The sequence below is a fragment of the Nelumbo nucifera genome, chromosome 4 (genome assembly GCF_055504915.1).
Source record: "Nelumbo nucifera cultivar China Antique chromosome 4, China Antique-T2T, whole genome shotgun sequence".
Classification (NCBI taxonomy): Eukaryota; Viridiplantae; Streptophyta; class Magnoliopsida; order Proteales; family Nelumbonaceae; genus Nelumbo; species Nelumbo nucifera.
The window spans coordinates 65,539,027-65,566,398 of record NC_142652.1 but is presented as its reverse complement, the minus strand read 5'-3'; the positions used below and the strand labels follow the sequence as shown (position 1 = coordinate 65,566,398).

The window sequence follows — 27,372 nt, the reverse complement described above, 5'->3', positions numbered from 1 at the left end:
ACAGTTCAGGTCATTCAAATTTTCCTGCCAATCAGACTTGGAATCCAATTAGCCCTCCAAGGCTAACTTTCTTGTTTGGACAATGGCTCTTGATAAATGTTTGACTAGAGCTAATATGGAGAGACGTGGCTTTCAGATCCTGGACCCTCTTGTGGTCTGTGTGGTTCTCTTTTAGAAACTACTGATCACCTGTGCATTCACTGCCCGACTTTCACCATGGTGTGGGTTATGCCAAGATCAGTCAAGGATCTGCTGTACTGTTGGAGAGTGGAAGATCTCAACAAGAAAGGAAAATTAGTATGGAAGACCATTCTTGCAGCTGTTTTGTGGTCTATTTGGGCTGAGAGAAATAATAGAATTTTTTGTAGAAGAGCTAAAAGTCCTGAAGAGTCAGTGCAGAGAGCTGTGGGCAAGTGATCTCTTCGGTGTCGGTTACTGAGGAGTTTGGTTGGATGAGTCTGTAATCTGATTCACACACAGGCAGTCTTTTTGGCCTGGGTTTTGTTGTAATGTTCTCCTTTTCTGTTTGAATAAATTTACCTTACCTTTTCCAAAAAAAAAACTCTTTCAGTGAATGTCTATATATCCAAGGAGTATTACCCCTGTTGTTAGACTAAGAGATCACCAGTTTTGAGTCCCCTTCAATCTCCAAATTTTTAAAATCTGCTTTCTGGCAAGTTTTAGTTCCTAAAGATGTGCTAATAGCTCAGCCCTCCTTAAAATTCTAAAGGTGGACAAAAAGTAAACTGGCAGGTTAGCTAAAGTTGCTCTAATCAAGGTTATTCTCCCCCTATGGATAAGTAATTCCTCTTCCACATAACCAACTTCTTTGTAAATCTCTCCATCACTGGTTTCCAAAAACTTCTGATCTTGGGTTCCCTCAGAATGGTAGTCCTAAGTATTCCAAAGGCTATTGCTTGACCGCACGACCTAGAATCTTAGCTATCCCTCTCATGTTTTCCTCTTCCAAATTTATTCCTGCTACACAACTCTTTCCCCAATTTATCTTCAATTTGGAGACCGCTTCAAAGGAATCAATGATTTCTTGCAGGTTTTTTATATGCTCAGGGTTTCTTGCAATATTATGATGCCATTTGCAAACTGAAGATGGAGGTTTCTTGGAGGAAATTCAAAGATTGATGGGTTTCGGGGAAAAATGGAGGAGCTGGATTTATTTATTTTTGATCAACGAGGAGCTGGATTTATGCTTGTGTGTCTTCGGTTTCTTTCTCAATCTTATTGAATGGAGTTTCTTCAGATTTTTTTCAAGCATCCTGGCCTGCAGTAGGGAGATCCCCTGTCCCCTCTCTTTGTATTGGTGATGGAGGTTCTTAGCTTGTTGCTTGCTAAAGGTGTTCAGCATGGATTTATTGAGGGATTCAAAGCTTGGTCTGATGGCCCATGTATATCGCACCTGCAATATGCTGATGACATGCAGATTTTCCTGGATGCTTCTATTGATCAAGTCCTTAGTCTGAGAGTAGTTCTGGCTAACTTTGAGATGCTGACAGGTTTAAAAGTGAATCTAGCAAAGAGCACCATCATTGGGGTTGGGGAAGTGGAGAGGGAAGTGTTGTTGAACTGTGCTGCAGTGCCTGAATGTCAAGTTGGGGAGCTTCCATTTCAGTATCTGGGGATGCCGGTTGGTGCCAAATCCTTTGCTTTATTTATTTGTAGGCCAATCATTGAGAGAGTGGAGAGGATGCTGGATTTATTGAGGGATTCAAAGCTTGGTCTGATGGCCCATGTATATCTTACCTGCAATATGCTGATGACATGCAGATTTTCCTGGATGCTTCTATTGACCAAGTCCTTAGCCTGAGAGTAGTTCTGGCTAACTTTGAGATGCTGACAGGTTTAAAAGTGAATCTAGCAAAGAGCACCATCATTGGGGTTGGGGAAGTGGAGAGGGAAGTGTTGTTGAACTGTGCTGCAGTGCCTGAATGTCAAGTTGGGGAGCTTCCATTTCAGTATCTGGGGATGCCGGTTGGTGCCAAATCCTTTGCTTTATTTATTTGGAGGCCAATCATTGAGAGAGTGCAGAGGATGCTGGATCAGCGTTTTAAAAGCGCAAGGTGCAAAAAGGGCGCAGGGGCCAATTTGTGCCCGAGGTGCAAGGCACAAGGTGAGGCGTGTGCCTTTTTGAAGCAATGTGCAAAACAAAAAAAATAATGCTAAAAAATAAAAAGAAGTCAGAAAATTAAAAAAAATTCCAAAAAATAAAAAAATATTTTACATAATATTAATAAAAAATATAAACTTAAAATTTAAAATAAATGTTTTAAAAAACCTATTATCTAAAGTTAAAATACATAAACATAACATGTAAAGCTTATTCAAATGAAAATTTAAAAATAAAATCATAACATATAAAACATTTTCAAGCATGTAAAACCCGTAATCTCTTTTGTTCCTCAATTGCATTACTTCAAGCAGTTAATGTGGTGTAAAACATATTACATTCCTGATTCTATGAGCTGCCTTTGTACCATGCCCCTTGAGGCAAGCCCAAACCAGTCCATGTTAGGGTCTTAACGTCTTAGTTCTCACACAAAAAATAATGATTGTATAACTTTAATTGCTTTTTAAGAAGATATTTTATTAGGATGAGTGAATCAACAACATTAGCAAATAAGGGGTTCTCAGATGGCACTAATGCTATGTGACCTGTTATTAGTTTTGTTCCGGCATAGCACCTCCTCAAATTCGAGAAACCTGTTGTAGTCTTCACATAGCACTGATGCTATGTGACCTGTTATTAGATTTGTTCCGGCATTAGCACTGATGCGTCAGAAGAGGAGTGAAAGAAGCAGGCTTTTAAGAAGGTCCAATGGAAAAAAGTTAATATTTCCTCTCCCAGTCAGCCACTATAAATAGTTTTCTTTGTTGATTATAAAGTCTGATTGGCCCCTTTTTAAGTTGAGACAGATGTCTACTAAGTCAAACATAATAGGCAATTACTATTCTTCCCTTATATACATGTATGATGGAACATAACTTAATATTTGCAGAACCTCAAATAACACAAATATCCTTACCTTCTCAACAAGTTTCAATAATATTTCATCTAGGGTTAGTGGTTTACAAGTCACAGCTTATACTAAATTACAAGAGTACCCTTCTATATACAGGGGTACAGTATCTGAAAGGATTGGGGCTAGCAAAACCTAAACCCAACCTGAACCTGATAAGGGTTAGGGTCATTTAACTTCTTTTTTCTTTTTTTTTTTGGGTACAAAAGGAAAAAAAGAAGGCTACAAAAGATGGGGAATAGCTGGATCCCATAGATGACAGATCACAAAAGAAGAGTCATTTAACCTGCCCTGAACCCAATCCAATGTGGTCAGACCAAGGAAGGTTTACCATTTAACCCAACTGATTGACATCTCTAAAGATAACCAAAAAATAGAAAATTTCATCATAAGACTTGTAGACCATTTCAATCCAAAAAAGTGGAGCGGGGAAAGGAGATGAGAGAGAGCAAAGAGATGAAGGTTTCTTCTTCCCCACCACAAGATGGAAAGAACTGGTGATTGAAGCAAAAAATTTGCTGTTGGAAGAAGGAAAAGCTACAACCTTCTTGATCGATGAAATGACATAATAGCTGAAGAAATTCATCAATGGAGCTTTGTTTTCTGTCAAGAAGGTGGGTTGGAAAAGTTCCTTGGTACTTCAAAGAAGGAAATATGATGCCGAATTAAGGAAAAATCACAAGAGAAGGTTCATGGCGGTTTCAGAGTTCTTTGGCTGTAACAAGAAACAGCTGGTTTGTCTTCCAGAAGGGAAAAAACGTATCGGATGGAAGCTGATGTGGGAGATGTTGTAGGTGTTTCTACTAAAGAAGAGGAAGCTGTCAAGCTACATGGTCTGGACTATAAAGACCCCATGATCAATTATAACAAACCAGCTGTTAATTCCTGTCAACTAGGGGTGGATTCGAGCCGAGCCGAGCCGAATACTATCAAGCTCGAGCTCGAGCTTGAGCTTAGTTCGAGCTAGAACCTTGAGCTTGAGCTCGACTCGAGTAAAAAATTCATGAGCTCGGCTCGGCTTGAGCTCGATTTTGAGAAAAAAACATTTTATAAAAATAAAAAATTATATATAAAATACTTTTTATTTGATATTTAAAAGATTAAGAATTATAAAAATTAATAATTATAATATTTTTATTATATATATTATTTTCTATAAATTGATTATATATATATATATATATATATATTCAAGCTGGCTCGCGAGCCTCACAAGCCGAGCTCTAGTAGGCTCAAGCTCGGCTCGTTTAATAATCGAGCCAATGAATTGGGCTCAAGCTCAAGCTCGAGCTCGAACTCAGTTTCAACCAAGTTTGAGCTCGAGCTCTAGTAGCTCGTGAAAAGCTTGGCTCGTTGCTATCCCTACTGTCAACCATAAATTAGCAAAGATTTCACAATGATAAAAGTGCAAGAAGGAAAAAGAACAGGGTGTGGTAGTTCTGACAAAGTACAAAAGCTGGTTTTGAAGAACAGAGAAAAGATTGTGAGAGGGTTTTGGTTTTGAAAGCAGGTAGGGAAGTGACGGATTGGGGAATCATCTTGAATGTAGTAAAGAAGAAACTTCATTCTGGTTCAGGAGTAACTGTTTTCCCCTTTTGTTTGTCGAAGACTATGGTGGAGCCCTGTAGCGTTGAAATAGAGTTGGGGGTTATACGTGTCAAAGGCTGGATGGTCTCCTGTAACAATAAGAAGATTCATAACAAGGCCTTTGACATTAGATTGATTGGACTCCCATTCAATCTTTGGAAGAAATCCTTCTTGGAGAAGATTGTGATGGCAATTGGAGGTGTCCTCATCTCTTGTAACATCTCTAGCCTCAGAGCTGCAATGATTGAAATCGCTAGAGTGAAATTGGAGGATGTTCCTTGATCTCTTGATGTCTTCTCTAATGGTGTTTGGACGAAGGTCGAGAGGTAGAAGACACTAAGTTGGCAAAAGGCATAACACGTAGCGGGAGGAGAAAACTCAACTTTAGAACTTTCTGTGAGTGGTGTGGTAAGGCTACGTACGGGTGTTTCCTTAAAGGACGAAGGAAGGCTGAGGGCAAAGCTATAGGCTATGAGTGACAGAAATGTAGAATGATAGAATGGTGCAGTTTGTGGAGGAAAACTTTTAATATGGGGATACCAAGCACTTTGTGTGTGTAACACCTGAAAAAGCATAAAAGAAACATAAGCTATAGCAAAGGAAGATGGTTATAAAGCTCTCGTTCAGAAGGAGAGAAAAGAATGGAGAACGAAGGCTTCTCACTGGCCAGAAAGTGGAGAAGAGTGTTTAAAGCAGAGAGAAAAATTCTTGATGGAAGAGATTGTCTATTAGAAGGAGTTTATGATAAAGATAAGGGAAGGAAGGAAAGGAACGATATTGTTAGTGGGTGAAGCTGTATCCTGGTTTCAGAGCTTTCTGGATGGAGCAGTGCATGTAAGTTGGTGTAGGGCATGGAATAACACCTTTAGGTAGTTAAGGAGGGAATAAATTGCTGAGAGAAGGAGAAACTCCAATGGATGGTTCATTTCGTTGGAAGAAATATTTGAAAAAGGAATAAAAACAAAGGATCATAGTACCTGAAGGCAACAAGTTGCAAGGCTGGACCACGACTGCAAACGAGCTACACCAAAAAATGGTTGAGAGAGAGACTGAGGTAGTAAAGGTACGAGAAAAAATGGTAAGAGTACTTGGAAAGGAGGAAATGATAGAAGGAAAAAATTGGAAAGGTTGGGCTTGGAAGAAAATGATGAAAATCAAGACTCAGTGGCAGTGTCTCTTACAACACCGGAACCAAGGATTTCATCGGAGGGGGAGAAAGGAATTTGGCAGCGGAGATTAATCCTTTCGGCAAAGAAAAAGGTAAATGACTGGAAAGGATTACTAGAGGAGGTGACGTCCAAACTTGGGATTCATCGAACCGTTATATTAATCCCTTTTAACAACAGAAAAGTTGTAATGGATGTAGGGGGAGGGAAACGATGGACTTCACCACTATAGACACAAAAGAGGGTACCATAACAATAGAACACTGGTGCCCATCGGCTAATACAGTAACAACTAGTGACGGGAGTTTCAAGTTGAAGCTATTGGGTTTGCCTTTTCACTTATGGCAAAAAGCCATTCTTCAAAAAATAGCGATAGCCATGGGCGGTGTTCTCTTATTGTTCAAGACAGTAGATTGAGAGTAGTGAACATGAAGATCGCCAGTGTGAAACCCGAAGCAGTACCAAGAACTCTCAACCTTTGTGCTGATGGCTACTGGTACAAGATCTGGATTGCCTCGGAAGTGGAAGTGTTGTTCTGGTGCGAAAGGTTGAAGCTTGAAGGTGATGATGATGTGGCTAGGTGGGTAACACTTGACGAAGAATAGGACCAGAAATGTGGACACGTGAGCAGTCATGCGAAGAAAGACTTACCCTCTTTGAAAGTTGAACGACCAAACCCCATCAGTTTGTGTATTTAAAGAAAAAACTATTCTATTTTTTTGAATTGAAAATTACAGGCGGTCCATCTTTTGCTAAAGTAGTTAAAAGGGCAACCTGGTCGGATCAAGGTTTGGGTCCACCTAGAGTGTTGAAAGTTAACCACATTTCTCTCTCCAACTCAACCGGTCTTTTAGTGGATCGAACGGGGTTGAACCTAAAGGAAGGCCCATATGCTTTAGTCGACTCATGTGACACTATAAAGGGTCATGTGAATCGGGCCCCTTTGGTTGCGACAGGAGACTGTAGTGGCGATCTGTCTTCTTCACAAGACCTGCAACAACATGAAGCTCGAAATAGCCCAAGTGACATGAGCTCTCTGAAACTTAATATGCAGTGGGTTCTAGTCACTAAATCCAAAGTAGGGGGTCAGGGTAAATTGGGAGAAGATCGCCCAAATCCCAGATATTCCAGAGTTTGGAGAGAGGAGCTCGAAGAGGAAGACATTGGTTGGGTTAACTGTGACTCTTCAGATGATGATTACGAACCAGGTTTGGAGACAAAGAGCGACAATTTTGGGGTAAATATGTAGGAGAAAGAGGAAATGGAGGATTTGTTTAGTGCAACAGCCGTTCTATTTTCTAGGGAACATGATGGTGTCACCGTTGTTCTAAGACCTTCTGACGATGGTGGAATGCTAAGAGAAGCAAAGTACATTCTGGAGGGTAAAGGGGAAAATTGAGCGTTGGAAAGAGGATCACCGAGCCAGAAATTAAGTAGTGGGTAGGGAACATATAAGATGATAGCAACCATTCACCAAACTTTAGATAAAGGTACCACAGGAGGGGATAAACGACAGGGCGTTGGAAGTAATTGTGAGTGTGAATCAGGCTCAGGAAGCTCCTTGCAAAATCCCTGCTCTGGAAGTGAATTGTGAAGCCCAATCTTTTGTTGAACCTACCTCAAATTCAGTTCTAGGTATGCTTGTGCTTTTGGGTTTTGGTACTAATCCTAGCTCTGGCCTTTCTGTTTGTATCCCAGATTCCAGATTTGCTTCCATGTTGCCCATGATGTAGCTAAGGCACAAGAGGAAGAGAAGAGAGGGGAGAGAGTGTGGAGCCTTATAGTGGAAGAGCTCAATGAGTTGACAAAGGAAGATTTAGAGGAGAAGGAAAATGAGAGTAAGGATAGTGGGAATAAAGTAGTCGAAGATGAGATGGAGTCTAGAAAGAATGAGGAGATCGGAGAGGAGGATCGGGAGAAGATTGAAAAAGAAGAAACAAAAAATGATTCGTTGGATGAATATGTGATTAAACTAGGTTATAAAATAAAAAAAACCCAAATGAGCTGAAAGCATACCTGAAGAATAGAAAAGAAGGGAAGGTGAGAAAAAGAAAGTTGAGTGAAGTTGAGAGCAAGGTTTAAAATATCGATGTCAATGGAAATGTCGCTTACCAAAATATAGGACATATGTTGGAAATGTCGAGGGGAAATATTGTAAAAATTAGAGACATTGTGGAAATATGCAATGATATTTTATAAAATGATAAAAAAAGCATTAATACATTATTTCTCGACTATTATCTTATTCCCAACCATTATATAAAGCTAAGAAACTAAGATCAATAACAAATTATTAAATGACGATTTACTCATTTATTATGCATTTTGATGTTTTTACAAGGTTATCCGATATTTTCTTTTCTTATTTTTAATTCTGATTTATTATAGATTCTAATATATTTATTTTACACTAGTAAATATAAATTCATTTTTTTCTGATTTTTTAAATATTAAAGCTATAGTACATTATGTTTTTAATAAACTGATTCTCCTTTTTGTAGCATTAAGATTATGATAAATTCTGATTTCTTATAAAACTTAATGAATTTGTTATGATTTTTAATACTAAATTTTTAATAAATTATGATTTAGTATAAAATTTAATAAATTTATTCTGATCTTTTATATTAAATGTAGAATATGATTTATTATAAAATTTAATAAACATTTTCTGATTTTAATAAATATTTTAAAAATACTAACTAGTTAATATTTTATTACTTGAAAAATATTTTATGTTTTATATTATAAAGTAATTAATTTATTCTTTTGTTTTTATTTTTTGTTAATTCTTTTTTATAAAAATACTAAGTAGTTAACATTTTCTGTTTTTTATTTTTGTTTTCTAATGAATATTGTAATTTTATCTCAAATATTAATTTTCTTATTATTTATTCATTTTAGTGGCTTTTGTAGTGAGGGTCTACATTATTGTTGTAGACCTTCATGTACTGTAATAAGAGTGAAATTAAGATTCTATTTATAATTTCTCATTTATGTGGTCTATAATATTACAATAGACTCTCTTGCATTGTAACATGTTTATATAAAGTTGTTTTAAAGATTCCATTTTAGGGCTTGCTATTGTGATGGTCTATAGGCTTCCATAGACCATCATGGACTATAACAAGAATTTAAAGTTTAAATAAACTTAAGTTAAGGCTGAGGTTTCAATTTCATTTGAATGAACTTCAGCTTCCTCAAATGTCGAGAGACGTAGAGTGTCTACAACCAATGAGCAACAAACCAACACTCAATGAAGCCCTTCAAGAAAAATAGAAGATGACGAAGAGCATTCTCCTTCTTGACCTTGAGTTCACACCTTCCGTTGCCTTCTCTCTCTCTCCTTTTTTCCTAGGTTTTTCATGGTTATTCACCATGAGAGAGAAATAGGGTTATTGCATATCTGAATCAAGATGAGAGAAATTTCTTCAAAGTTTCATAAGCTGAACGTCTTGCTTCCAAGAAAAAGATATTTCAGCGTGTGACCACTCTTGTGCTTGGTTAGATCCTGAAGTTGTACTCCACTTCCAGGTACACAAGCTAAAATGTAAAACCCTCTTCTTTTTTTTTTTTATTAAAAAATCCTCTTCTTTTTCCCCTTTAACGTCTCCTTTTGTTTGATATGAGATGTTTGTAGTTCAAATATATGCTGAGTTGTTGACATATACTTGGAAATATTTTGATATATTATATATATATTTTTGTTTTTTGGAATGATATTGTCAGCATTTACCGAGATGTTTGAAATATCGGTCGACATATTGTATTTTTTTTTAATTCGGGTAAAATTTTGCCGCTGGGTCCCGACACCAACATATGTCGGGGGCGACATTTCCGACATTTCACGACATTTTAAACCAAGGTTGAGAGGATGAAGCTGGATTTGGAAGGGGATAAAAAATTCAGTGAAAGAAAGGGAAGGGGAAGGAAAGGAGGTAGATAAGAAGAAAATGAAGAGATTCCATCATATGTATAGCCGAACCCTGTAGGAAGGTTGGGCGAAATTTCAAAAATTTCTTTACTCCCACCTGGGAATCTTATTCCCAATTTAGAAAACTGCATTTTCAAGGTTCGTTCTTGTAACCAATCCAGACCAAATCTGAAACCAAATTAAGGGAGGGATATACCTGATACGGAATGCATACAAGAATGCTCCTCCCAATGTAGGTGTTCACGCCTAAAGAGAGTACCAAATCCTCCCTCCGTTGAAGATGACACAATTTAGGGTGAGGTAGGATCAATAGGTAGTTCTTCACCAAGAACTAGAGATTCTTCAGCAAGAATCGAATGAGACAGTGAGCACAACTTCTAGATTGTTTCTTCTCGCAAGAAACAATATTAAGATCCAATATTGATCGAATCCAAGAACTGGAGATCCAACAGGGTGGGCGGCAAGAGCAGGAAGAAAAGGAGCTGAAGGCAAGAGGAGTCTAATTGTGTTGTCTTCTCTCTGTATTCAGCAAATGTCTCTTTTGATGTTCGCCCTGCTCTCTTGTTTATAGCCTTAAAGAGACAACTTCCTAATCCCATTAATAGTTTTCTAATCCAAATCTTATATTTGGATCTGGACTCTTTAAGTGATAAGGATAATCCCTTGTCTTATCTGCAGATTAATATCAGCCTTCCTAATCAAATTAGGAGTTCCATTGATCCAAATCTTTATTTGGATCTGGACTCTTTAAGTGGATAAGGATAATCCCCTATCTTATCTACTGATCCAAATCCCAGATCCACCCCTATTTAATTAATCTAATTAACCCAGTTCAAAATGAGGTTTTAGGCCCATTAATCTTTCAGGCTCATTTCCGCTTTAATGTTGGCTAGCTTGGCTCTCTTTGTATGGCGTTGGGCCCTATCATTGATCTACACATCAGCCACATGGGTTCAACCTAGCCTCTCTTTGTATGGCGTTTATCAAATATCTCTTCACTGCTGATTGGGAAGAACATTGGGGAGACTAGTGATTTAAAGGTGCGCCTTAGGCTCGCTTAGGCACACATGCGAGGTGCATTTTGGGGTATGCGCCTTGCCCAGGTCCTAGGCGCACCTCTTTCAAAAGGCGTGCACCTGGTGCGCCTTGCGCCTCAGCCAAGGCATGCGCCTTTTAAAATTTTGCGGTTTTTGCTTTTTTTTTTGAGTCCAACAGCTAGGCTGGGGGCTTTGCCCCCGAACCCCTGACCACACCACTCAAGGCAAGCCCGAACAAGTCTATGTTAGGGTCTGAAATTCTTATTTCTCATAAAAAATAATGATTTTACAACTTTCATTGCCTTTTAAGAAGATATTTTATTGCAATAAATGAATGAACAACATAAGCAAATAGGGGGTTATTATTTTTGATGTGAGAAATAAGAATTTTAGACCCTAACATAGACTTGTTCGGGCTTGCCTCGAGGGGCGTGCTACAAAGGCGACTCATAGAATGAAGAATGTAATATGTTTTACATCACATTAACTACTTGAAGCAATGCAATTAACGAAAAAAGAGATTGTGGGTTTTACATGCTTGAAAATGCTTTATATGTTTGCTTTTATTTTTAAATTTTCATTTGAGTACACTTTACATGTTATGTTTATGTATTTTAATTTTAGATAATAGGTTTTTAAAATCATTTATTTTGAAGTTTGAAGTTTATATTTTTATTAACATTATGTTTAATATTTTTTAATTTTTTTTGGAATTTTCTGCCTTTTTTTTGTAATTTTGCGCCATTTCTTAAAATGGCACACGCCTCACCTTGCGCCTTGCGCTTTTTTTGCACCTTGCGCTTTTAAAACACTAGGGGAGACTTGGTGTCAAGGACATTGCCTAGAGTTACCTTTGATCATTGGCCAATATTGATAAGTAAGCTTGAGCCTAGGAATAGAGGACGTACCACCTTCAGATTTGAGAATATGTGGTTGTCCCAACCAAGTTTTGAGGAAAAAGTAAAGGAGTGGTGGTTAGGAAGCAACCCAAGGGTTAATTGGGAAGGTATGGAATTTCATTGGACGCTACACAAGTGGGTAAAGGAAGGTGATAGGAACACAAAAGTTTTTCATGCTATAGCTAATGGTAGGAGAAAGAAGAACCTCATTTCTAAGCTAGTGATTAATGGTATAACCGTAACCCACTAGCAGATTACAGATTGAAGGGGATTTTGTGGACCACTTCAAGTCCATCAATAGAAGGCCTCTGTCTAGCAGATTATAGATTGAAGGTTTGGAGTGGTCTAGGCTCTCAGAAGAGTCAAGAGTGTGGTTGGAGAGAAGTTTTGAATTAGTAGAAATAAGGATAGCCATATTTTCTATGGATAGATCTAAGGCACTTGGTCTTGATGGCTTTACGATGGCTTTTTATCAAGACTGCTGGGAGATACTTAAGGATGATATTCAAAGAGTTTTCTGAATTTTTTGAAAGAGGGTTATCAATCCAGGTCTAAATTCTACCTTCCTTGCTTTGATTTTGAAAAAGGGAGAAGCTTGTCATCCCAAAGAGTTGAAGCTCATCAGTTTGGTAAATAATCTATAAAATCATTGCCAAGGTGTTATCTCAGAGGATTAGAGAGGTGCTACCCTTAATAATTTCCCCGGATCAAGGTGCCTTTGTGAAGAATAGACAAATTGTGGATCAAATCCTAATTGCAAATGAGAGTGTGGAAGACTTCAAAAGAAGTGGGAAGAAAGGGTTGGTGTGCAAATTGGATCTCGAAAAGGCATACGATTTGGTGGACTGGTCGTTCTTATTGGAAGTCCTAGAGTCCTTTGGATTTGGGCAGAAGTGGTGTAGTTGGGTTAAAGGATGTATTAGGACATGCTACTATTCTATTTTGGTGAATGGTAAGGTGGTAAATCACTTCCCGGCTACTAGGGGCATTAGGCAAGGAGACCCCCTTTCTCTTTTCCTTTTTACCCTATTGCTGAAGCCTTAGGGAAGCTCATTGAGAGGGCATATTCTAGAAACTTGGTGAAAGGTTGGAGGGATAGGGTCCCAATAACCCATCTACAATTTGCTAACGACACAATTCTTTTCTGTGGTGGGGACGAGGTAAGTTGGGTTGGTAATTTAAAGCTAGTGATCAATGTGTTCGAACAGGTGACTAATTTCAAAGTGAATTTAGATAAGAGCTAAGTGATTGGCATTAATTTGAGTGAAAGTGAAGTAGAAGGGCTCGAATTTTGGGTTACGAGATTGCCCATTGGCCATTGATCTATTTGCGACTGCCACTAGGGGATAACCCAAGTAAAAAGAGCTTTTGGAATCCAGTGATTGATAGGTTCACTAAGAGGTTAGCTTAGTGGCTAACCTGCCTGTTTACTTTTCCATGGGAGGCAGGATAACTTTGATTAAGTCAACAGTGGCTAACCTGCCTGTTTACTTTTTGCCTGTGTTTAAAATGCCTGAGGGAGTATGTGGGACTTTGGAAAAGTTAATTAGAGATTTCTTATGGGAACCAAGAGAGGAGAAAAGGGATTATAGAGCCGGGTGGGATATAGTTACAAAAACCAAAAGTGATGGTGGGCTTGATTTAGGTAATTTGTAGAAAAAGAATGAAGCTCTATTGGGGAAATGGATTTGGAGATTGACGTTGGAGAGGGATAAATTGTGGGCTCAAGTTGTCTTACGTATTCATGGGCAAGCGGCGGATGGTTGGGACACGGGAGTATCATCTAGGGCTACAAGAGCTTCTCCTTGGAAATCCATTCATGCCATACTTCCTTTTTTCCTTCCTCTAATCAGTTATGACCTTTGCTCTGGTAACCTTGTGAAATTTTGGGATCATGTTTGGGTGGGAAACACACCGTTGAAAGAGCTATTCCCTTCTTTGTATTCTCTTTCACGTTTTAAAAATGAGCCAATCTCCACTTTTCTTACCACTTCTAATTCAACTATTGATTGGAACTTGGGTTTTAGAAGGGTTCTTAGAGACTTTGAACTAAACCTTATTTCTGACCTGCTCAAAATCCTACTTGAGGTGGGTATTGACCCCTATAGGAGGGATAATAGGATTTGGGTCCCTTCTTCTTCAGGTGTCTTCTTGTGCTCTTCTTTTTTCAAAGAATTGGTTCATTCCCCACCTGTTTTTGGACAACCCTTCCTAGTTTTGGAAGTTTGGGATAGACTAATCCCTCCTAGAATTAGTGCTTTTTGTTGGGAAGCCTTCTTAGAAAAGTGTAACACTTGCAACCTACTTCAAAGAAAAAGGCCTAATTGGTGTTTATCCCCGCATTGGTGCATCCTTTGTAAGAAGAATGGTGGGACTTGCCATCGCTTATTGGTATCTTGCCCATTTATTTAAGAGATATGGTGTTGGCTTTTCTCTCTTTTTGGTTGCAGGTGGACCCCCTCCCAAATGTACAAAGCTTGTTCCATTCTACTTCAGTTAGGGGGTTGAAGAAGAGGGAAAATTCTGTGGAGATGTATAAGAGCAGCTATATGTTCGATAGTTTGGGAGGAAAGGAATCAAAGGACCTTTCATGAGAAAGAAAGAAATAAGGGTGCCATCATTGAACTAATTTCTATAAGGGTGGCTCATTGGGCTAAGACAATGAAGCTCTTTGAAAACTATTTAGAAGGAGACATCATCAGGAAGTGGAAAGAAGTGGCTTGGTCAGCTCCAATGAAGATTTCATCTAACCCAATTTGGTCTCCTCTAGCTGTGGGGTTCACTAAACTAAACTTTGATGGTAGTAGCGAGGGAGAAGGTCGAATTATTGCCATGTATTCTGGTTCTATTGGATGGGGGGGGGGTTCTCTTAGTGCTGAAATATTGGCTGTTTTGGAAGGGGTAAAAAGAGCCCAAGAGTTGAATATCAGAAAACTAATGGTGGAAGGTGATTCTAAGATGGCTACCAATTGGTTGCAAAAGGACAATTTTAGTTTGTGGAAATTTCTAAATGAGAAAAAGAAAGTTAGACAGTTCATTTAAAACATGGAAGTCAAGTTTCAATGGACTAAGAGGAGTGCCAATTCCCTGGCAGATTCATTGGCCAAACAAGCGGTGGGAAGAGTCAACTTTTTCTAGGCAATATTGTAAACTGAAATGCACTTATTGGGAGGTTTAAGAGTTTTTACCCCTCCTGTTGTATCTTTTTCTATTAGTATCTATTAATAAAAGTTTCTGTTATTTATCAAAAAAAAGGTAGAATGATAGAATGATCTCTTCATTATGAGTTAGACCTCTATTTATAGGGAGAGATCCCGAGGTCCTGAAAGGAAAGAGCCAAAAGTGTTTAACTCCCAATAGGAAAGGGAATCTTCGATTCGGTGTCAGTTTTCAGGGAACACTGCCAGTGTTTCGTCACGTGTCTTATGAGATATATCTGAGGTGAGGTTTCCTTTTGTCAAAGGATTCTCATAGTACACGTATGCTACTTCCTTTTGCGAGCCTCCTAGACTGACGTGGCACGAATGACTTCAATACTAATCTCACGTGTCTTTTAATCTCATTGGGTGCTCCGTCACACGTGACGTTAGTGGATTACGTGCTTCTTCATTTGTCTCTGACCTGCGATGGCTTTGAGCTCATTGCAGACTCGCGGTAGTGTTGAGCTCATCATAGGTGTGTGACGACTTCGTGCTCATCGTAGCCTCGCAATGGCTTTATGCTCAACGCAGGCTCACGATGGCTTTGAGTTTGTCTTTGTCATTGTTGCTTTGGATTTATTGCAGGCTTGCGGTGGTCTTGAGTTCATCGCAAGATCATTTTAGGCTTTGAGAACATTGCAAGTCTGTGCAGGCTTTGAGCTCGTCACGGATGTTTGCTGAGTTATGAGCTTGTCATGGGTGTTTCTATGGTATTGGTTTAGCACCTTCTGTGCCACCACACTTGTGGTGATCAACATATACCTACACCTTCCTTTGATGAGGATTTTCAAAGGCCTAGAAGAGAGATCAGGTGGGGATACGCGATAAATTCATGAGGGTGAACAAAGGGTATTATCACAAATGGGAAGATGTTCTCAACTTAACTCAATTGTAGACCTTCCTTTCAGCCCTCTTTTCAAGATGTTCCCAACAAACGATAGATTACTGTGTTCAAGATTCCTTTGCATGCATGGAGTCTTCAAACCTTCAAGGCAGTGGGAGATCTGTGTGGAGATTTAGATTTGTTGACCCTAAACAATCTCACGGAGAAACTTGGTTGCTACTTATATTTTAATCTAAATTGATGAGATCCACCGTGTCTCGATGTCCTTGCCCCTTCGATTTGTTGGCGAAAGGTTTGACTTAAGGTTGGTAGTAGAAGGTTTGTATCCAAGAAGATGAATCGAAAATATGAAGAGATGAAATGAGGAGGCCAAGAAGGTCTATAATGTAGGGGATTGGTGCAAGGTTGAAGACAAGGGTATTTTTGGAATTAAAAATTTTAATGGTTCAATTGGGGATTTTTTGTTGGGGTCCATCGAGTTTAATGTTCGAAGAGTCCCAAAAAGAGCTGAAAGTGGTGGGGCCCATGCGATATCAAATGAAGTGGTTATTATGGAGATAAATAGGGCTATTAAGGGTGTTTCTATAGTAGAAGGCGATGACGATAAGGGGGGCTCCTCCTATGGGAAATGTGGAAGATGAAAAAAAGGAGACTTGGGGTGGTTAAACTGTTAAAGAAAACGTGGCTTCTAGAACTTTAGAAGACGAGGAGGTATTTCGATCTGGAAGAGGCGTTGAAGGGTTGGATAAGGTTCGTGTCTCGAGAGCTAGGCTTCCTAATAGAGACAAAGTGATTTCTAAGAAGCATTGTTGCAGTTTAAGGGTTTCAAACAAGAGAAATTTCGAAGAGTCAAATAATCTGGCTTTCATTTCAATATGAAAATATTGGTAAGTGGCTCTCGAGTCCAATTGACGAGTTTGCTCATGTGTATTTCAAGAAAGGAGCTCAATGCGACAGGTTTGAGAATATCTATGATTTAAAGGAACCTTGTGATGGAAGAAAGGAGGTAAAAAGGCTTGGTCATCAAATAGGTAAAGTTATTTCTTTTGATGATTTCTTCATCAATCTACCTCCTAACTTGTCTCAGCCATGGAATTTGGTTGTGGAGGATCTATACGATGTTTGTTTAGGAGGCCAGGAGGGAAGGGAGGAGGGTTTGAAGGAAGCAATAAAGGAACCAGCAAGTTAGGAAGGAGAGCGCAAGGAAGGGTGTAAGAGGTTGGTTAGGAAGGAGGTGCCGATAAGAGATCGAAATCTAGTTGCTGTGCTGAGATTTTGGAAGAGGCTTGGGACAATGATGGGGATTCTGGTTAGTCAACAGAGTATGAGGAGTTTCAAAAGCTTGAAGTTTTAGTTGGGAGGATTGGAGTTGATTTAGGTCGGTTAAGAAGCGTGAACAAGGAAGGAGACGTTAAACATTCAGAAGGATTGAAGAAAGCCAAAGAGACAAATAAGTTCCATTTTGTTCATGTGTTGAAGGTTTTTTCAAGGCTAAAGTTCGGGTTGATTAGGGTGGGTCCTTCCAGTAAATATAAGAGAGTCTACAAGAGGATAAATTAAAAGTTTTAGATCCTAAGAAGAAAGGTGATGAAGGAGGGGGGTGTGGGGAAGAGTTTCAAACTGAAGTGGGTGAGAAAACGTTGACTTTGGCAAAGGAAGGTTTGGAGGTTAGGGTAGGGTCAAGGAATACAGAGGAGGGAGGTCGAGTCGGTGATAGTTGTCTCGCTTTGGCTCAACAAGCTGGAGAGGAGGGGGGGAGGAAGCAGAGATTAAGAGATTGGTTGATAGGGAGGTTAAAATTGGCAAGAGCTTAGGTTTATTTTTCTGGGGAGGTGAGGTGTTCGCTAGAAGAGCTTTTGAAATATTTGAAAAGAGCAAAAAGGAAGAGAGAATGAAGAAGTTGGTAAGTGAAGGAGGCAAGATCTGGGATGAGGACGATGATGGTTACAATGAGACGTTTGAAGCTGAAGATTAGGTGCTTTTGCACTGTTGGGGAGGGGGGATTGTTTCCATCATGTTTGATCGTGTCTTTGTTGTACTTCTGTATCTATTTTAGGTGTTATCTTATCACTGTCTGGTTGTAATCAGTTTTTCTTTTTATCAATAAATTTTTTATTCTTACTCTTGAAAAAAAACTGGGTCCCTCTGGTATTAGAGGGTTGTTTAGAAATAGTAAAGGCAGAACTATTGGTCTATTTCAGGCCTCATTGGAGTAGGTGACTCCTTAAGGGGGCTGAGATTATGGCTGTCATGGAGGGGACTGCGCAGGGCAAAGGATATGAACACAAGGAAGCTGATTCAAGTCTGGTAGTGGAGTGACTGCAAAAGGAAGAAAGGGACTCTGGGTTTTTAGTAATGAAAAGAAGAGATTCAGGTGGCTGACACAAAATATGGACGTGAAATTCAGTTGGGTTAAAAGAATTGCAAATGGGTTTGCTGATGTATTAGCAAAACAAGGGGTGGGAAGGAATCAATTATTCTGGGCTCAATTGTAATAGCAAATTTCTTTCTGGAGAGTTAAGAAAGTGTACCTCTCCTAATCTTGTAATTATCTTTTCATATTTCTAATGAAGTTCTGTTATTGATCCAAGAAAAAACAAAAAAGACTTGTGGACTATATCCTAAATTAACCATGTTTTTCTGGATGCATGTCCATATTGTGGACCATTGGGATTGTTAGATAAACAAATGATACTGAAGTCAGGCTTAAAATTATGTTTTGACACTTAAAAGTTTAAATACAAGTCACAACTAGAATGATGGACTCAGAATACTTATTCCTTTCTGTATCTGGGTTACATAGATTATTTCACAAATAACTTCTAATACTAATTCTTTTGTGCCCCTCATCTTATATCTTTAATTACATCTTTCCTATGGAATGTAAGAAAGGACATAGCATACAAGTATATAGGGATTCATTATGTCAAGTTCTTACTTGTCTGTGAAAGTAATATGTGCTCACATTCCCTTACCATAACAGGAGATCAGGGGTTTCTGAATGCATACTTCCCTGAATTTGCAAATGCGCATGTTTTTGAGCCAAGCTTGTCTTCTGATGTGATAAATTCTAGACCGGTACCTGAAATGGAGAGACTCTCTACTTTGTATAATGCAGATGTTGGCCTGTATATGCTGGCCAATAAGGTAATTGCCATCCTAATTTTTGAATAGATATGTTGTGTGAAATGTGAATATTTATGCATCCCTAGAAATTATCTTTTATATCAACAATATAAATCTTCATACGGTTACTGATAAAAAAAAAAATATAAATCTTCATACGGTTATAGCATGACTTGAGTAATAGAAAAACAATGCATTAAAAAACCGGAAATGTTGGGTTTCAATTTTTATGAATACCTAATTATTTCAATTACTTATAGCATAGTTTGCAGGTGGTGTATTTTTCACTCTAAAGAACAAGAAAACAAGAACCAAGTTGACTACACTTTAGAAGAGTGGCAGGGTGAATTTTGAAGAAGAAACACCTTTTCTCCTAATAATCATATTTTAATTTAGAATGGATACCTAAAAGAATTATGATTGTTAATCATATATGCTCACGCAAATTTCATTTGTTTTGGGATGGAAAGCATATCCTCTGGGCAAGTTTTTAATTTTGCATAGGCTTTCTACCTAGGAGGGGTTAAGCTAAATGAATCTAAGTCATGGCACTCCTCTCTGGACCTGATCATAGAAGGAAATCATCTTGGTAATGGAGTGCTTAAGATGGGCCAAGGGAAAAGCTATTTGGCTATGGAGATTAAGATGTGAGCTCAAATTTTTGGACTGTTTGATATCTTTTACAGGAATATACTGTTGTGGGTGTCTTTAGTTCGAACAGTTTAGGATGAAGAATCAGGAATGTTGTATGCTGACAATTCCATGCCATATGTAAAGCTGTTTTTAGGATCATACCATCCTTTTTCTGTTGTAAAGAGACCTTTTTCTCAATTCTACTATCTACTAACAGAAGTAGTAAAACTAATAATTCATAGGAAAGAATGTGGTTTTCTTTTGGGGGTTGGTTTCCCTATTCTTATGGATTGGACCTGTATATCTTGTATAAATTTTACCGGTGTTAATGAAAACTTATGTTTCCTATCAAAAAAAGGGGAAGATGTTGTGTTGATAACTTCAGAAAACATGTACAACTATTGCTCACTGGACACGTGGCAAAACCCCAGCGGAGTTTACCAATTAAAGACTAGAGAATTGTGATCCTCTTTCCTAATGGGAAAGTCCCTATTTTTCTGCTTCTCATATGAGACTTGTCTCAAGATTCCCGGGTTCCAGACTTCTCGAGTTCACTTGCCTCCTACTCCTCTTGCAGTCCCCTCTTTTACAAAACTTCTTCTCGACCTTGCCTCTTCCAATCCTGGTCATCTTTGTCTTTCTAAGAGACCATCTCTTACCGCCTCACCATCCCAATTACACAGGGCATCCATGTATGGGCAATTGATTATCATGGTTTTGGTAACTGCCATTTACTCAAGCAAGAATGTACTAATGTTCGTTGATGTTTGTAGTGTTTAACTTCACTATTTTTTATTGATCGTGGGCATGTTAAATTTGAACGACCCTGCTGGAGAAGCCCTGATACCCTATTTTCCGAGGACAATAGATGACCATGGTGTTCAACTTTTTTTCTTCCAAACTTAAGTTATTAACAATAGATGCCCATGGTTATGGTAGTCTTGCATTAAATTCTTTCATATATGATATTGGCTTCTCTAGTATTAGCTAATAGAACTCTATTTACTTTTGACCATTGCTTTGCATTACTTTTTCCTTGAACTATCTCGCTAATGTTCTCTTTGTCCATATCATTTATGCAGTGGATGGTAGATGAGAAAGAACTCCGGGTTATTCACTACACACTTGGTCCCCTTAAACCATGGGACTGGTGGACAGCATGGCTCCTAAAACCTGTTGACATTTGGCAGGTATAGACATGTTTGGATGAGTAGCATTCATGTGTAGACATGTTTGTGTGTTGCAGTTCCTATGCTTTTGTGTGACATGTATACTTGTTTTGCATGTGAGGATGAGGTAATCATGTTTTTTATTTGTTTATGCTGGCATTTGTGTGGAGCATGTTATTGAAATTAAGCATTGAAAAGATTTTACCAGACAAATGAGACACCATTGTACCTTCAACTATCTGATTTATCTTGGTGACCCTGCAGAATGTCCGGGAACATCTTGAAGAATCTCTTCCAGGAACAGCAGGGGGAAAAAATCCAAATGATTCTCTTCTAGTCAAAATTCTTTTCTTCCTTCCCTTAATTGCTCTGCTTCTTTGTTACCATCGTTCCCTTTTTCAGGTTAGCACATTTTGAATTGACTTAACTTTGTTGGAATCTAATAAAATAAACTTTGGTTGCTTGTAATCACCAAAATAATTTTGGTATTAATCCAAATGCAGAGGGATTCATGTGGCACATTTTGTAGAAACTCATTCTATGATCATGTCAGACATCTTTATTATAAATTTAAAGCTGGTGGATTTTTTTATTCTGCTGTTGGTGTTTCTTCATCGTCCATTAATTCCAATCAACAGGTCAGTATGCAAATTTTTATTCTATCAGTATGATTTTATTAGTTACTTTAATCTTTAGGAGCCTTCAATTTGACAATGGTAAAGGCCATTACCCAATGTTCATTCTACCAATAGGGTTATCTTTAAGTCATTTTGTGATAAAGGTTCTAAGATTTTAATTAGGGAAAATCTATGATGTGGGAAGGATAATGGTATGGAAAGAGTTTTGACCAATCAAAACCCACCCATGCATTTTGATAATTAACGCCTGATTCACTCCCAAGTTTATGATTCCAGTTGATTGGTCAGATGTTTTTCGGATATCATATCTTTTTCCATATCATAGTTGAACCCTTTTAATTATCAAAAAAAGTTCCAAGATTTTAAGTCAGAATGTATGATTGAGGGTCCGTTTAGTTCACAGTCAGAAGTGGAATTGGAATTGGATTCGGAATCTGAATGGTCTATTCCCACAGTCTGTTTGGTTCATACAAGAATTGGCATGGGAATTGGAATCAGCTGGAATGGGTTTTCATTCCCAAGGGAGGGAATGACCATTCCCTAAAATGGGGGAATGACATTCCCCCAGAAATGGGAATGGGATTCCGATTCCACCCAACTAAACAGTTGGAATCGGGATGGCTCATCTCGATTCCGATTCTAGATCCCTATTCCTGCGAACAAAATGGAATCTGATAAGTTATTGTATTTGTCCATTTGTCATTTGCAGTCATGATCTTTACTGGCATAATGGAACCGTCAATTTGTCCATGGTGATATTATAAAAGTATGGTTTAGTTGGTCACCTTGATCTTTAGGAACCATCAATTTGACAATGATAAAGGCCTTTAGTTTTCTGTGGTGGTCATTGTTTGAAAAATGAGGTGCATAGTCAATTTTTTGTTTTATCTTTTACTTGTTAGAAAGTTGGAGACATTTTTATTTCTGTGCTGTTAAGGTTTGTTTTTTATGTTGAACAGTTCTCAAATGGACTGCATTCCAAGGTACCCGCTTATTTGGGTGGAATCTCTGTTTTCGTTTGTTTCCTGGCTGCTGTGGTGTCCATTGCACTTGCACTTGTAATTGTCCCTCGGCAAGTAATGCCATGGACAGGTTTACTGCTGATGTACGAGTGGATATTTACAATTTTCTTCATATTATTTGGAGGTTATATCCATTTAATATATCAGTGGGGTAGGATGACAGCAACTCAAGCAGGATCCGTTTCCAATCATCCTGAATCTTCTGACTATGATTCCAGAAAAGGTTTGTAAAATGTAGTCATGTCCAGTATATATATTCGAGGTATAAATAGTTTCTCTTTAATCTAGTTTAGTAGTTTATTAGCTTATGATTCTTGTGTGCAATGTAGGTCATCGTCTTGTGTCTAATTGTGATTTTGCCACATGGTATTACGGATTAGGGATGGCATTTCTTGCTGTAGCTGCCCCTTCATTGCCGTGCCTTTTGGGGATCACAGCAATGTTTACGAGGTAATTTTCTCAGTGGATTTCAGTGATTTCCGCAAGTTTTCTCAACATATTTCATGATTGCTACATTATGTTGTAATTTGGCTGAGGATAATCTCTCCATTTGAACTTCTCAAATGTTACCAATGATGACAATTTTGGTATTATTTCATTACTCCTACATGTTAATCATGAATTCACTGTCAGTTAAAGGCAGTGAAATTTATGAATTTCATGCATCCTTGTTCATTATCTCCTTAAAATGTTCAAAATTTGGAAGTCTATGTCAGTCTTGGCCTGAAGGCCTTTTGGTGTTAATTGCTGTTGCTTTTTCCGACTCCCTATGTTACTCTCCTACCCTATATTCATAGAACAGATTTTGGCCCATAAGTCCTAGCCTTGTTTTCAAGATGATCCCTAGGTTAGATTTATATTAAAAATTATCACTTTCAAGTGATAATATTAATTTAGAAAACCAGCAATAATACAGTGTGGGGTATAGGGTTGATATAGATTGTGGAAGTTTACATGTGCCAATCCTTGCCCCCTATGTGGACAATCTTGGTTGGCAACACAATCTCTCCACATGCAGAAATATGTATGGTCAAAGCTTCCTACTTGATTAGTAAATGTTTCCTTGTTATATTTGTTTATTGATTATGAAGAATTTCCAATATAGGGGTTTTTCTTCTCTATCATAATATCTTAAAACTAGAAGTTATGCAATATTTCTAGGAGGAATATGACACCAGACAATATCTATTGATACTTTTGGTTAAATTCAATCGTATGATAAATTGACTGCAGACTAGCAAGTAACTCTGTGCACAGTTTATTTATCAAAAAAAAAAAAGAAAATCTCTGCACAGTTAATCAGATTTTCATGCAATGTTGCAGGCTGCAGCATAATTATCTTTTCATTTGCCAAAGTGAACAATATGTTAATTGATCAATTCTATGGCCTTGACGGCCTCTACTGTTCCACCTCTGGATGAGGAAGAGAAACAGTGAGAACTGACTCTGGATCTCCTGCCCACACAAACTCTGCCCACATCTACCCAGAACACACTACCCCCGTGAATTGGGAACATCTCCCACTGCATAATACTATGTAGGACTGACTCCAGATCTCCTGCCCACACAAACTCTGCCCACTACCCAGAACACACTACCCCCGTGAATTGGGAGCTTCTCCCACTGCATAATACTGTGTAGGAGGATGAGATGTTCTCCATGTGGCTGCGATGTTGTGTGGTGGGTAGACGTGGGCAGGAGATCTGGACTCCAGCGAACTTACTCATTATTTATTTAGTCATTGAGTGGTGATTCAAATGATAACGAGGGGAGTTGTCTGGTTTTCTGAATTCCATTTCATCTTAAGAGAATGTAGTTTGAAATGACCAGCGTCTCCACAGGTTAGGATTGATGGTTGTGGGTGGTTTGGTTTTGGCATCTTTCATGACATATGCTTCAGAGCACCTTGCAATTAGAGCATTCTTGAAAGGCCTTGAAGATCGGGATGCCCCACAGATAAGAAGCTTGTGTTTATTATGTTGATCAGCGGCAGCGGCATCTTTAAATTAATTGTACACTATAAGAACAGGGATTCCTCCCAACTTTGTGATTTACTTGGCTATTTTTTCCTTATCTGTGTATTTGTAAAATATTTGTCAAATTAGAATTTCTTTACACTACAAAATTTTGATGTAACAGCAATTCAACAACCGCAGTTTTATTTATCACTACTTTGTGAAGTTCTCATAAATTTTCAGTTGTACACCCTTCTATAGTAGCCGTTACTGAAGCTTGGGGGTTTTAGAATTCTAAAATATTGTGATGGTTCTTGTTTTGGTCATCGACTCCAATGGGTCTATTTTTTATGGATGTTGGGTATAAAAGAATTGGGGATTAGAGTTGCCTTGAGCCCTTACTAGGATGCTAATGGCATTGTGGTTTTGACCTATTTCAACCTGGCAGGTACTTGAACTGGATGGTTTCACAATTCACACGCCCAAGGATAATTTTGAAATGGATGATTTCCTCTAATACAATCTGAGCGTTGTGGCAGGAATCCTGCTATTCCCTCGTGCTTAGGCCTCCCAAGATTATATCATAATAGTGATCCTGATGGTGATTAATTTGGTTGCAAGTTTCTCCGGTATCATGACGTTCTGCCATTATAATCAAACCCTTGTCCAATGATATCTCTCCTATTCACCATTGTCCACCGTTAAGGGAAAATTGTTGTTTTCTTGTTTTTTAATGCGTGTCAATCAAGGAATGGGACCGTAACATGGATCGATTATTCGATCTTTTCAACCAGTGTACTTTTGAATTGTTCTCTTCTTTCTTGTGATGGTGGGTAAAACGATTTAATGAACAGGTTAAGGTCTGACACAAAGATGACCAAACATAAAGCTGGATGGGCAGTAGGGGTGCCAATTGGACTGGATTTGGTCCAATCCGATTCAGTCCAATGTGAGTCCATTACAAATAGACCTGGTCCAATCCAGTCCAATGAATGTTTAAGACCATTTTGAACCAGTACAATTCAATGTCTGGACCGTCCAATCTGTTCAAATTCATTTTAATTTAGGTCGGTTCCAACTCAAACTTGGTCTGTTGACACCTGTATTTTCATCTTTTAGTAATGGAGCAGATATTGCCTCAATCTAATCCAATCCAATTCAATAAATACTTTGGACTATTAAGTCTAAACTGGTCTAATTCAATGTCTTATTGGTCTGTCCAATCCGTCCAAATTGATTATGATTTGGATGGAGTCTAACCCAAATCCGGTCCATTAACACTCCTATCGAGCACAACCTAAAGTATATTGAAAAGTCATGAATGGTATCTAGGGTTGCAAACATAATGGTATTGTCTGAACCATTCAAATTCAATAGCATCATAGATGATCTGAATTTAATTAGATATAGATCCACTCCTATCTAATCCAATATAATCCGATTTGGTTCAGTTTGAATATGTATGCTTAAAACTTATATTGTATTTGATAGTAAAGTTTGTTTGTGAAGGGATGAGAGATCCATCATATGGATGGTAGAACCCTGTGTTAAACAGAGTATGCTCTTACCTCCAATCAGAATGATGTACCTTATGACATTTATTGTAAATGAATAAAGTACATATTAGATTCATGTTATTATGGTGTGTTTCTGTGTAATACCCTTAAACTGGACACATATGAGACTCGTGTTAGTTTAGAATCTTCACAGCCATTGGATCGGTCTGGTGAGATTTATCTTGCCAAGGCTGACACTGATGTGCCGCCCAGTTGGTTGGGGTGGCTTGTCTCAGTTGCTAGGGTGAGACCTGAGGTACATGTAGTGTGGGTTTTCTTGAAAACCTGAATCGGACTAGAATTCCAGTATTGCCCTGGACGTTGGAGATTGATGGGCAAAACTGGAATGTTACACCTGACCCCTAGATTCGATTATGATACTGCACTAGGTGTCGGATTGGGTTGTCTTTGATATGCCAATCAGTGAGACCCTTAGAGGGGGTCAAAACCTGGGTATGTTGGGACAGTCCGAGAATTCATTTGAGCAGGTGATCATAGTGATAGGATCAGCCCCTTTGTCGGACAAAGTGAATGATCGGCGATGCACTCTCTCTGATGGAAACCAAAGCTACCGGCAACCGATTTCAACCATTGAAATTTGTTTTGCAAATTTCAAAATGTTTGCAAAATGTTTTAATTCTTGGGATCCATGTGAGTAGAGAGTGCAACATTGTTCATTGCAGTCGAGGGATAGGTCCTCTCTTGTCAGGTAGTGTTTCATCATTATGGGCTGAGAGGTTAAGTGTAATACCATTGAGGGTAATACCTGATGGACTATTTATGCATATGCGCACAGTCCTTAGGTTTTTATAAGGTGGCTTGACCCAGGGACCATTTAGTGTAAATGTTGGGCCCATTAGGAACCCATGGTGATGGACTTAGGGGTTCACTGTGTTAGACAGTGTATGCCCTTAGCTCCAATTAGAATGATGTACCCTATGACTTTTAATGTAAATGAATAAAGTACATATTTGATTCATGTTATTGTGGTGTATTATTGTGTAATACCCTTAAACTGGACACATATCAGACTTGTATTAGTTTAGAATCCTCACGCCCAAGGAAAATGCCAAAGGCTGCTCCCACTGAAGATGATATAGCGTAGGGTGGAGCAGAATCAGCAGGTGGTTCTTCAGCAAGAACCAAACTCTTCAGAAAGAATTCAATGGAGGGTGAGTGATCACGACTTCAGATCAATTTTTTTACCAAAAACTGATATCAAGAACGCTTCTTGATCGCTCCTACAGGTGGAGAATGAACTAGCAATGGCAGCAGCAGGAGGAGAAGGCAATAACAGAAGATGACGTCAGTCTCACTGGAGGTGTCTTCTCTCTTGTATCTGTGATCAGAATAGGTGAACTGGGTTTCGCCTTCCTCCTCCTTTCATAGCCTTAAAGAGAGGTTCTCCTAATCCTATTATGAGTTTCCTAATCCAAATCTTTATTTGGATCTAGATTCTCTTTAAGAGATGAGGATAATCCCTTATGTTATCTGCAGATAAAGATCAGCCCTCCTAATCTTATTAGGAGTTTCCTGATCCAAATCTCTATTTGGATTTGGAATCTCTGAGTGGA

The 27,372-nt window shown here is 38.5% G+C and overlaps 1 protein-coding gene across 2 annotated transcripts in view; it reads left to right on the top strand.

Moving 5' to 3' along the window:
- The window catches only part of PGSIP6 (plant glycogenin-like starch initiation protein 6), a 30,682-nt gene extending 5,898 nt beyond the window's left edge, over positions 1 to 24,784 (top strand). Inside the window, exons 4-10 of one of the 2 annotated variants that reach the window (XM_088903993.1) lie at positions 18,683 to 18,846; positions 20,541 to 20,648; positions 20,892 to 21,029; positions 21,131 to 21,265; positions 22,225 to 22,510; positions 22,617 to 22,737; positions 24,691 to 24,784. In XM_088903993.1, coding sequence (XP_088760119.1) covers positions 18,683 to 18,846; positions 20,541 to 20,648; positions 20,892 to 21,029; positions 21,131 to 21,265; positions 22,225 to 22,510; positions 22,617 to 22,737; positions 24,691 to 24,769 — 1,031 coding nt within the window. In that variant the 3' untranslated portion in view covers positions 24,770 to 24,784. Of the gene's footprint in view, positions 1 to 18,682; positions 18,847 to 20,540; positions 20,649 to 20,891; positions 21,030 to 21,130; positions 21,266 to 22,224; positions 22,511 to 22,616; positions 22,738 to 24,128; positions 24,479 to 24,690 lie in introns of those variants that run through there. The other variant, XM_010248940.3, reaches the window with a different exon arrangement.
- The last annotated feature ends 2,588 nt before the right edge of the window (positions 24,785 to 27,372 follow it).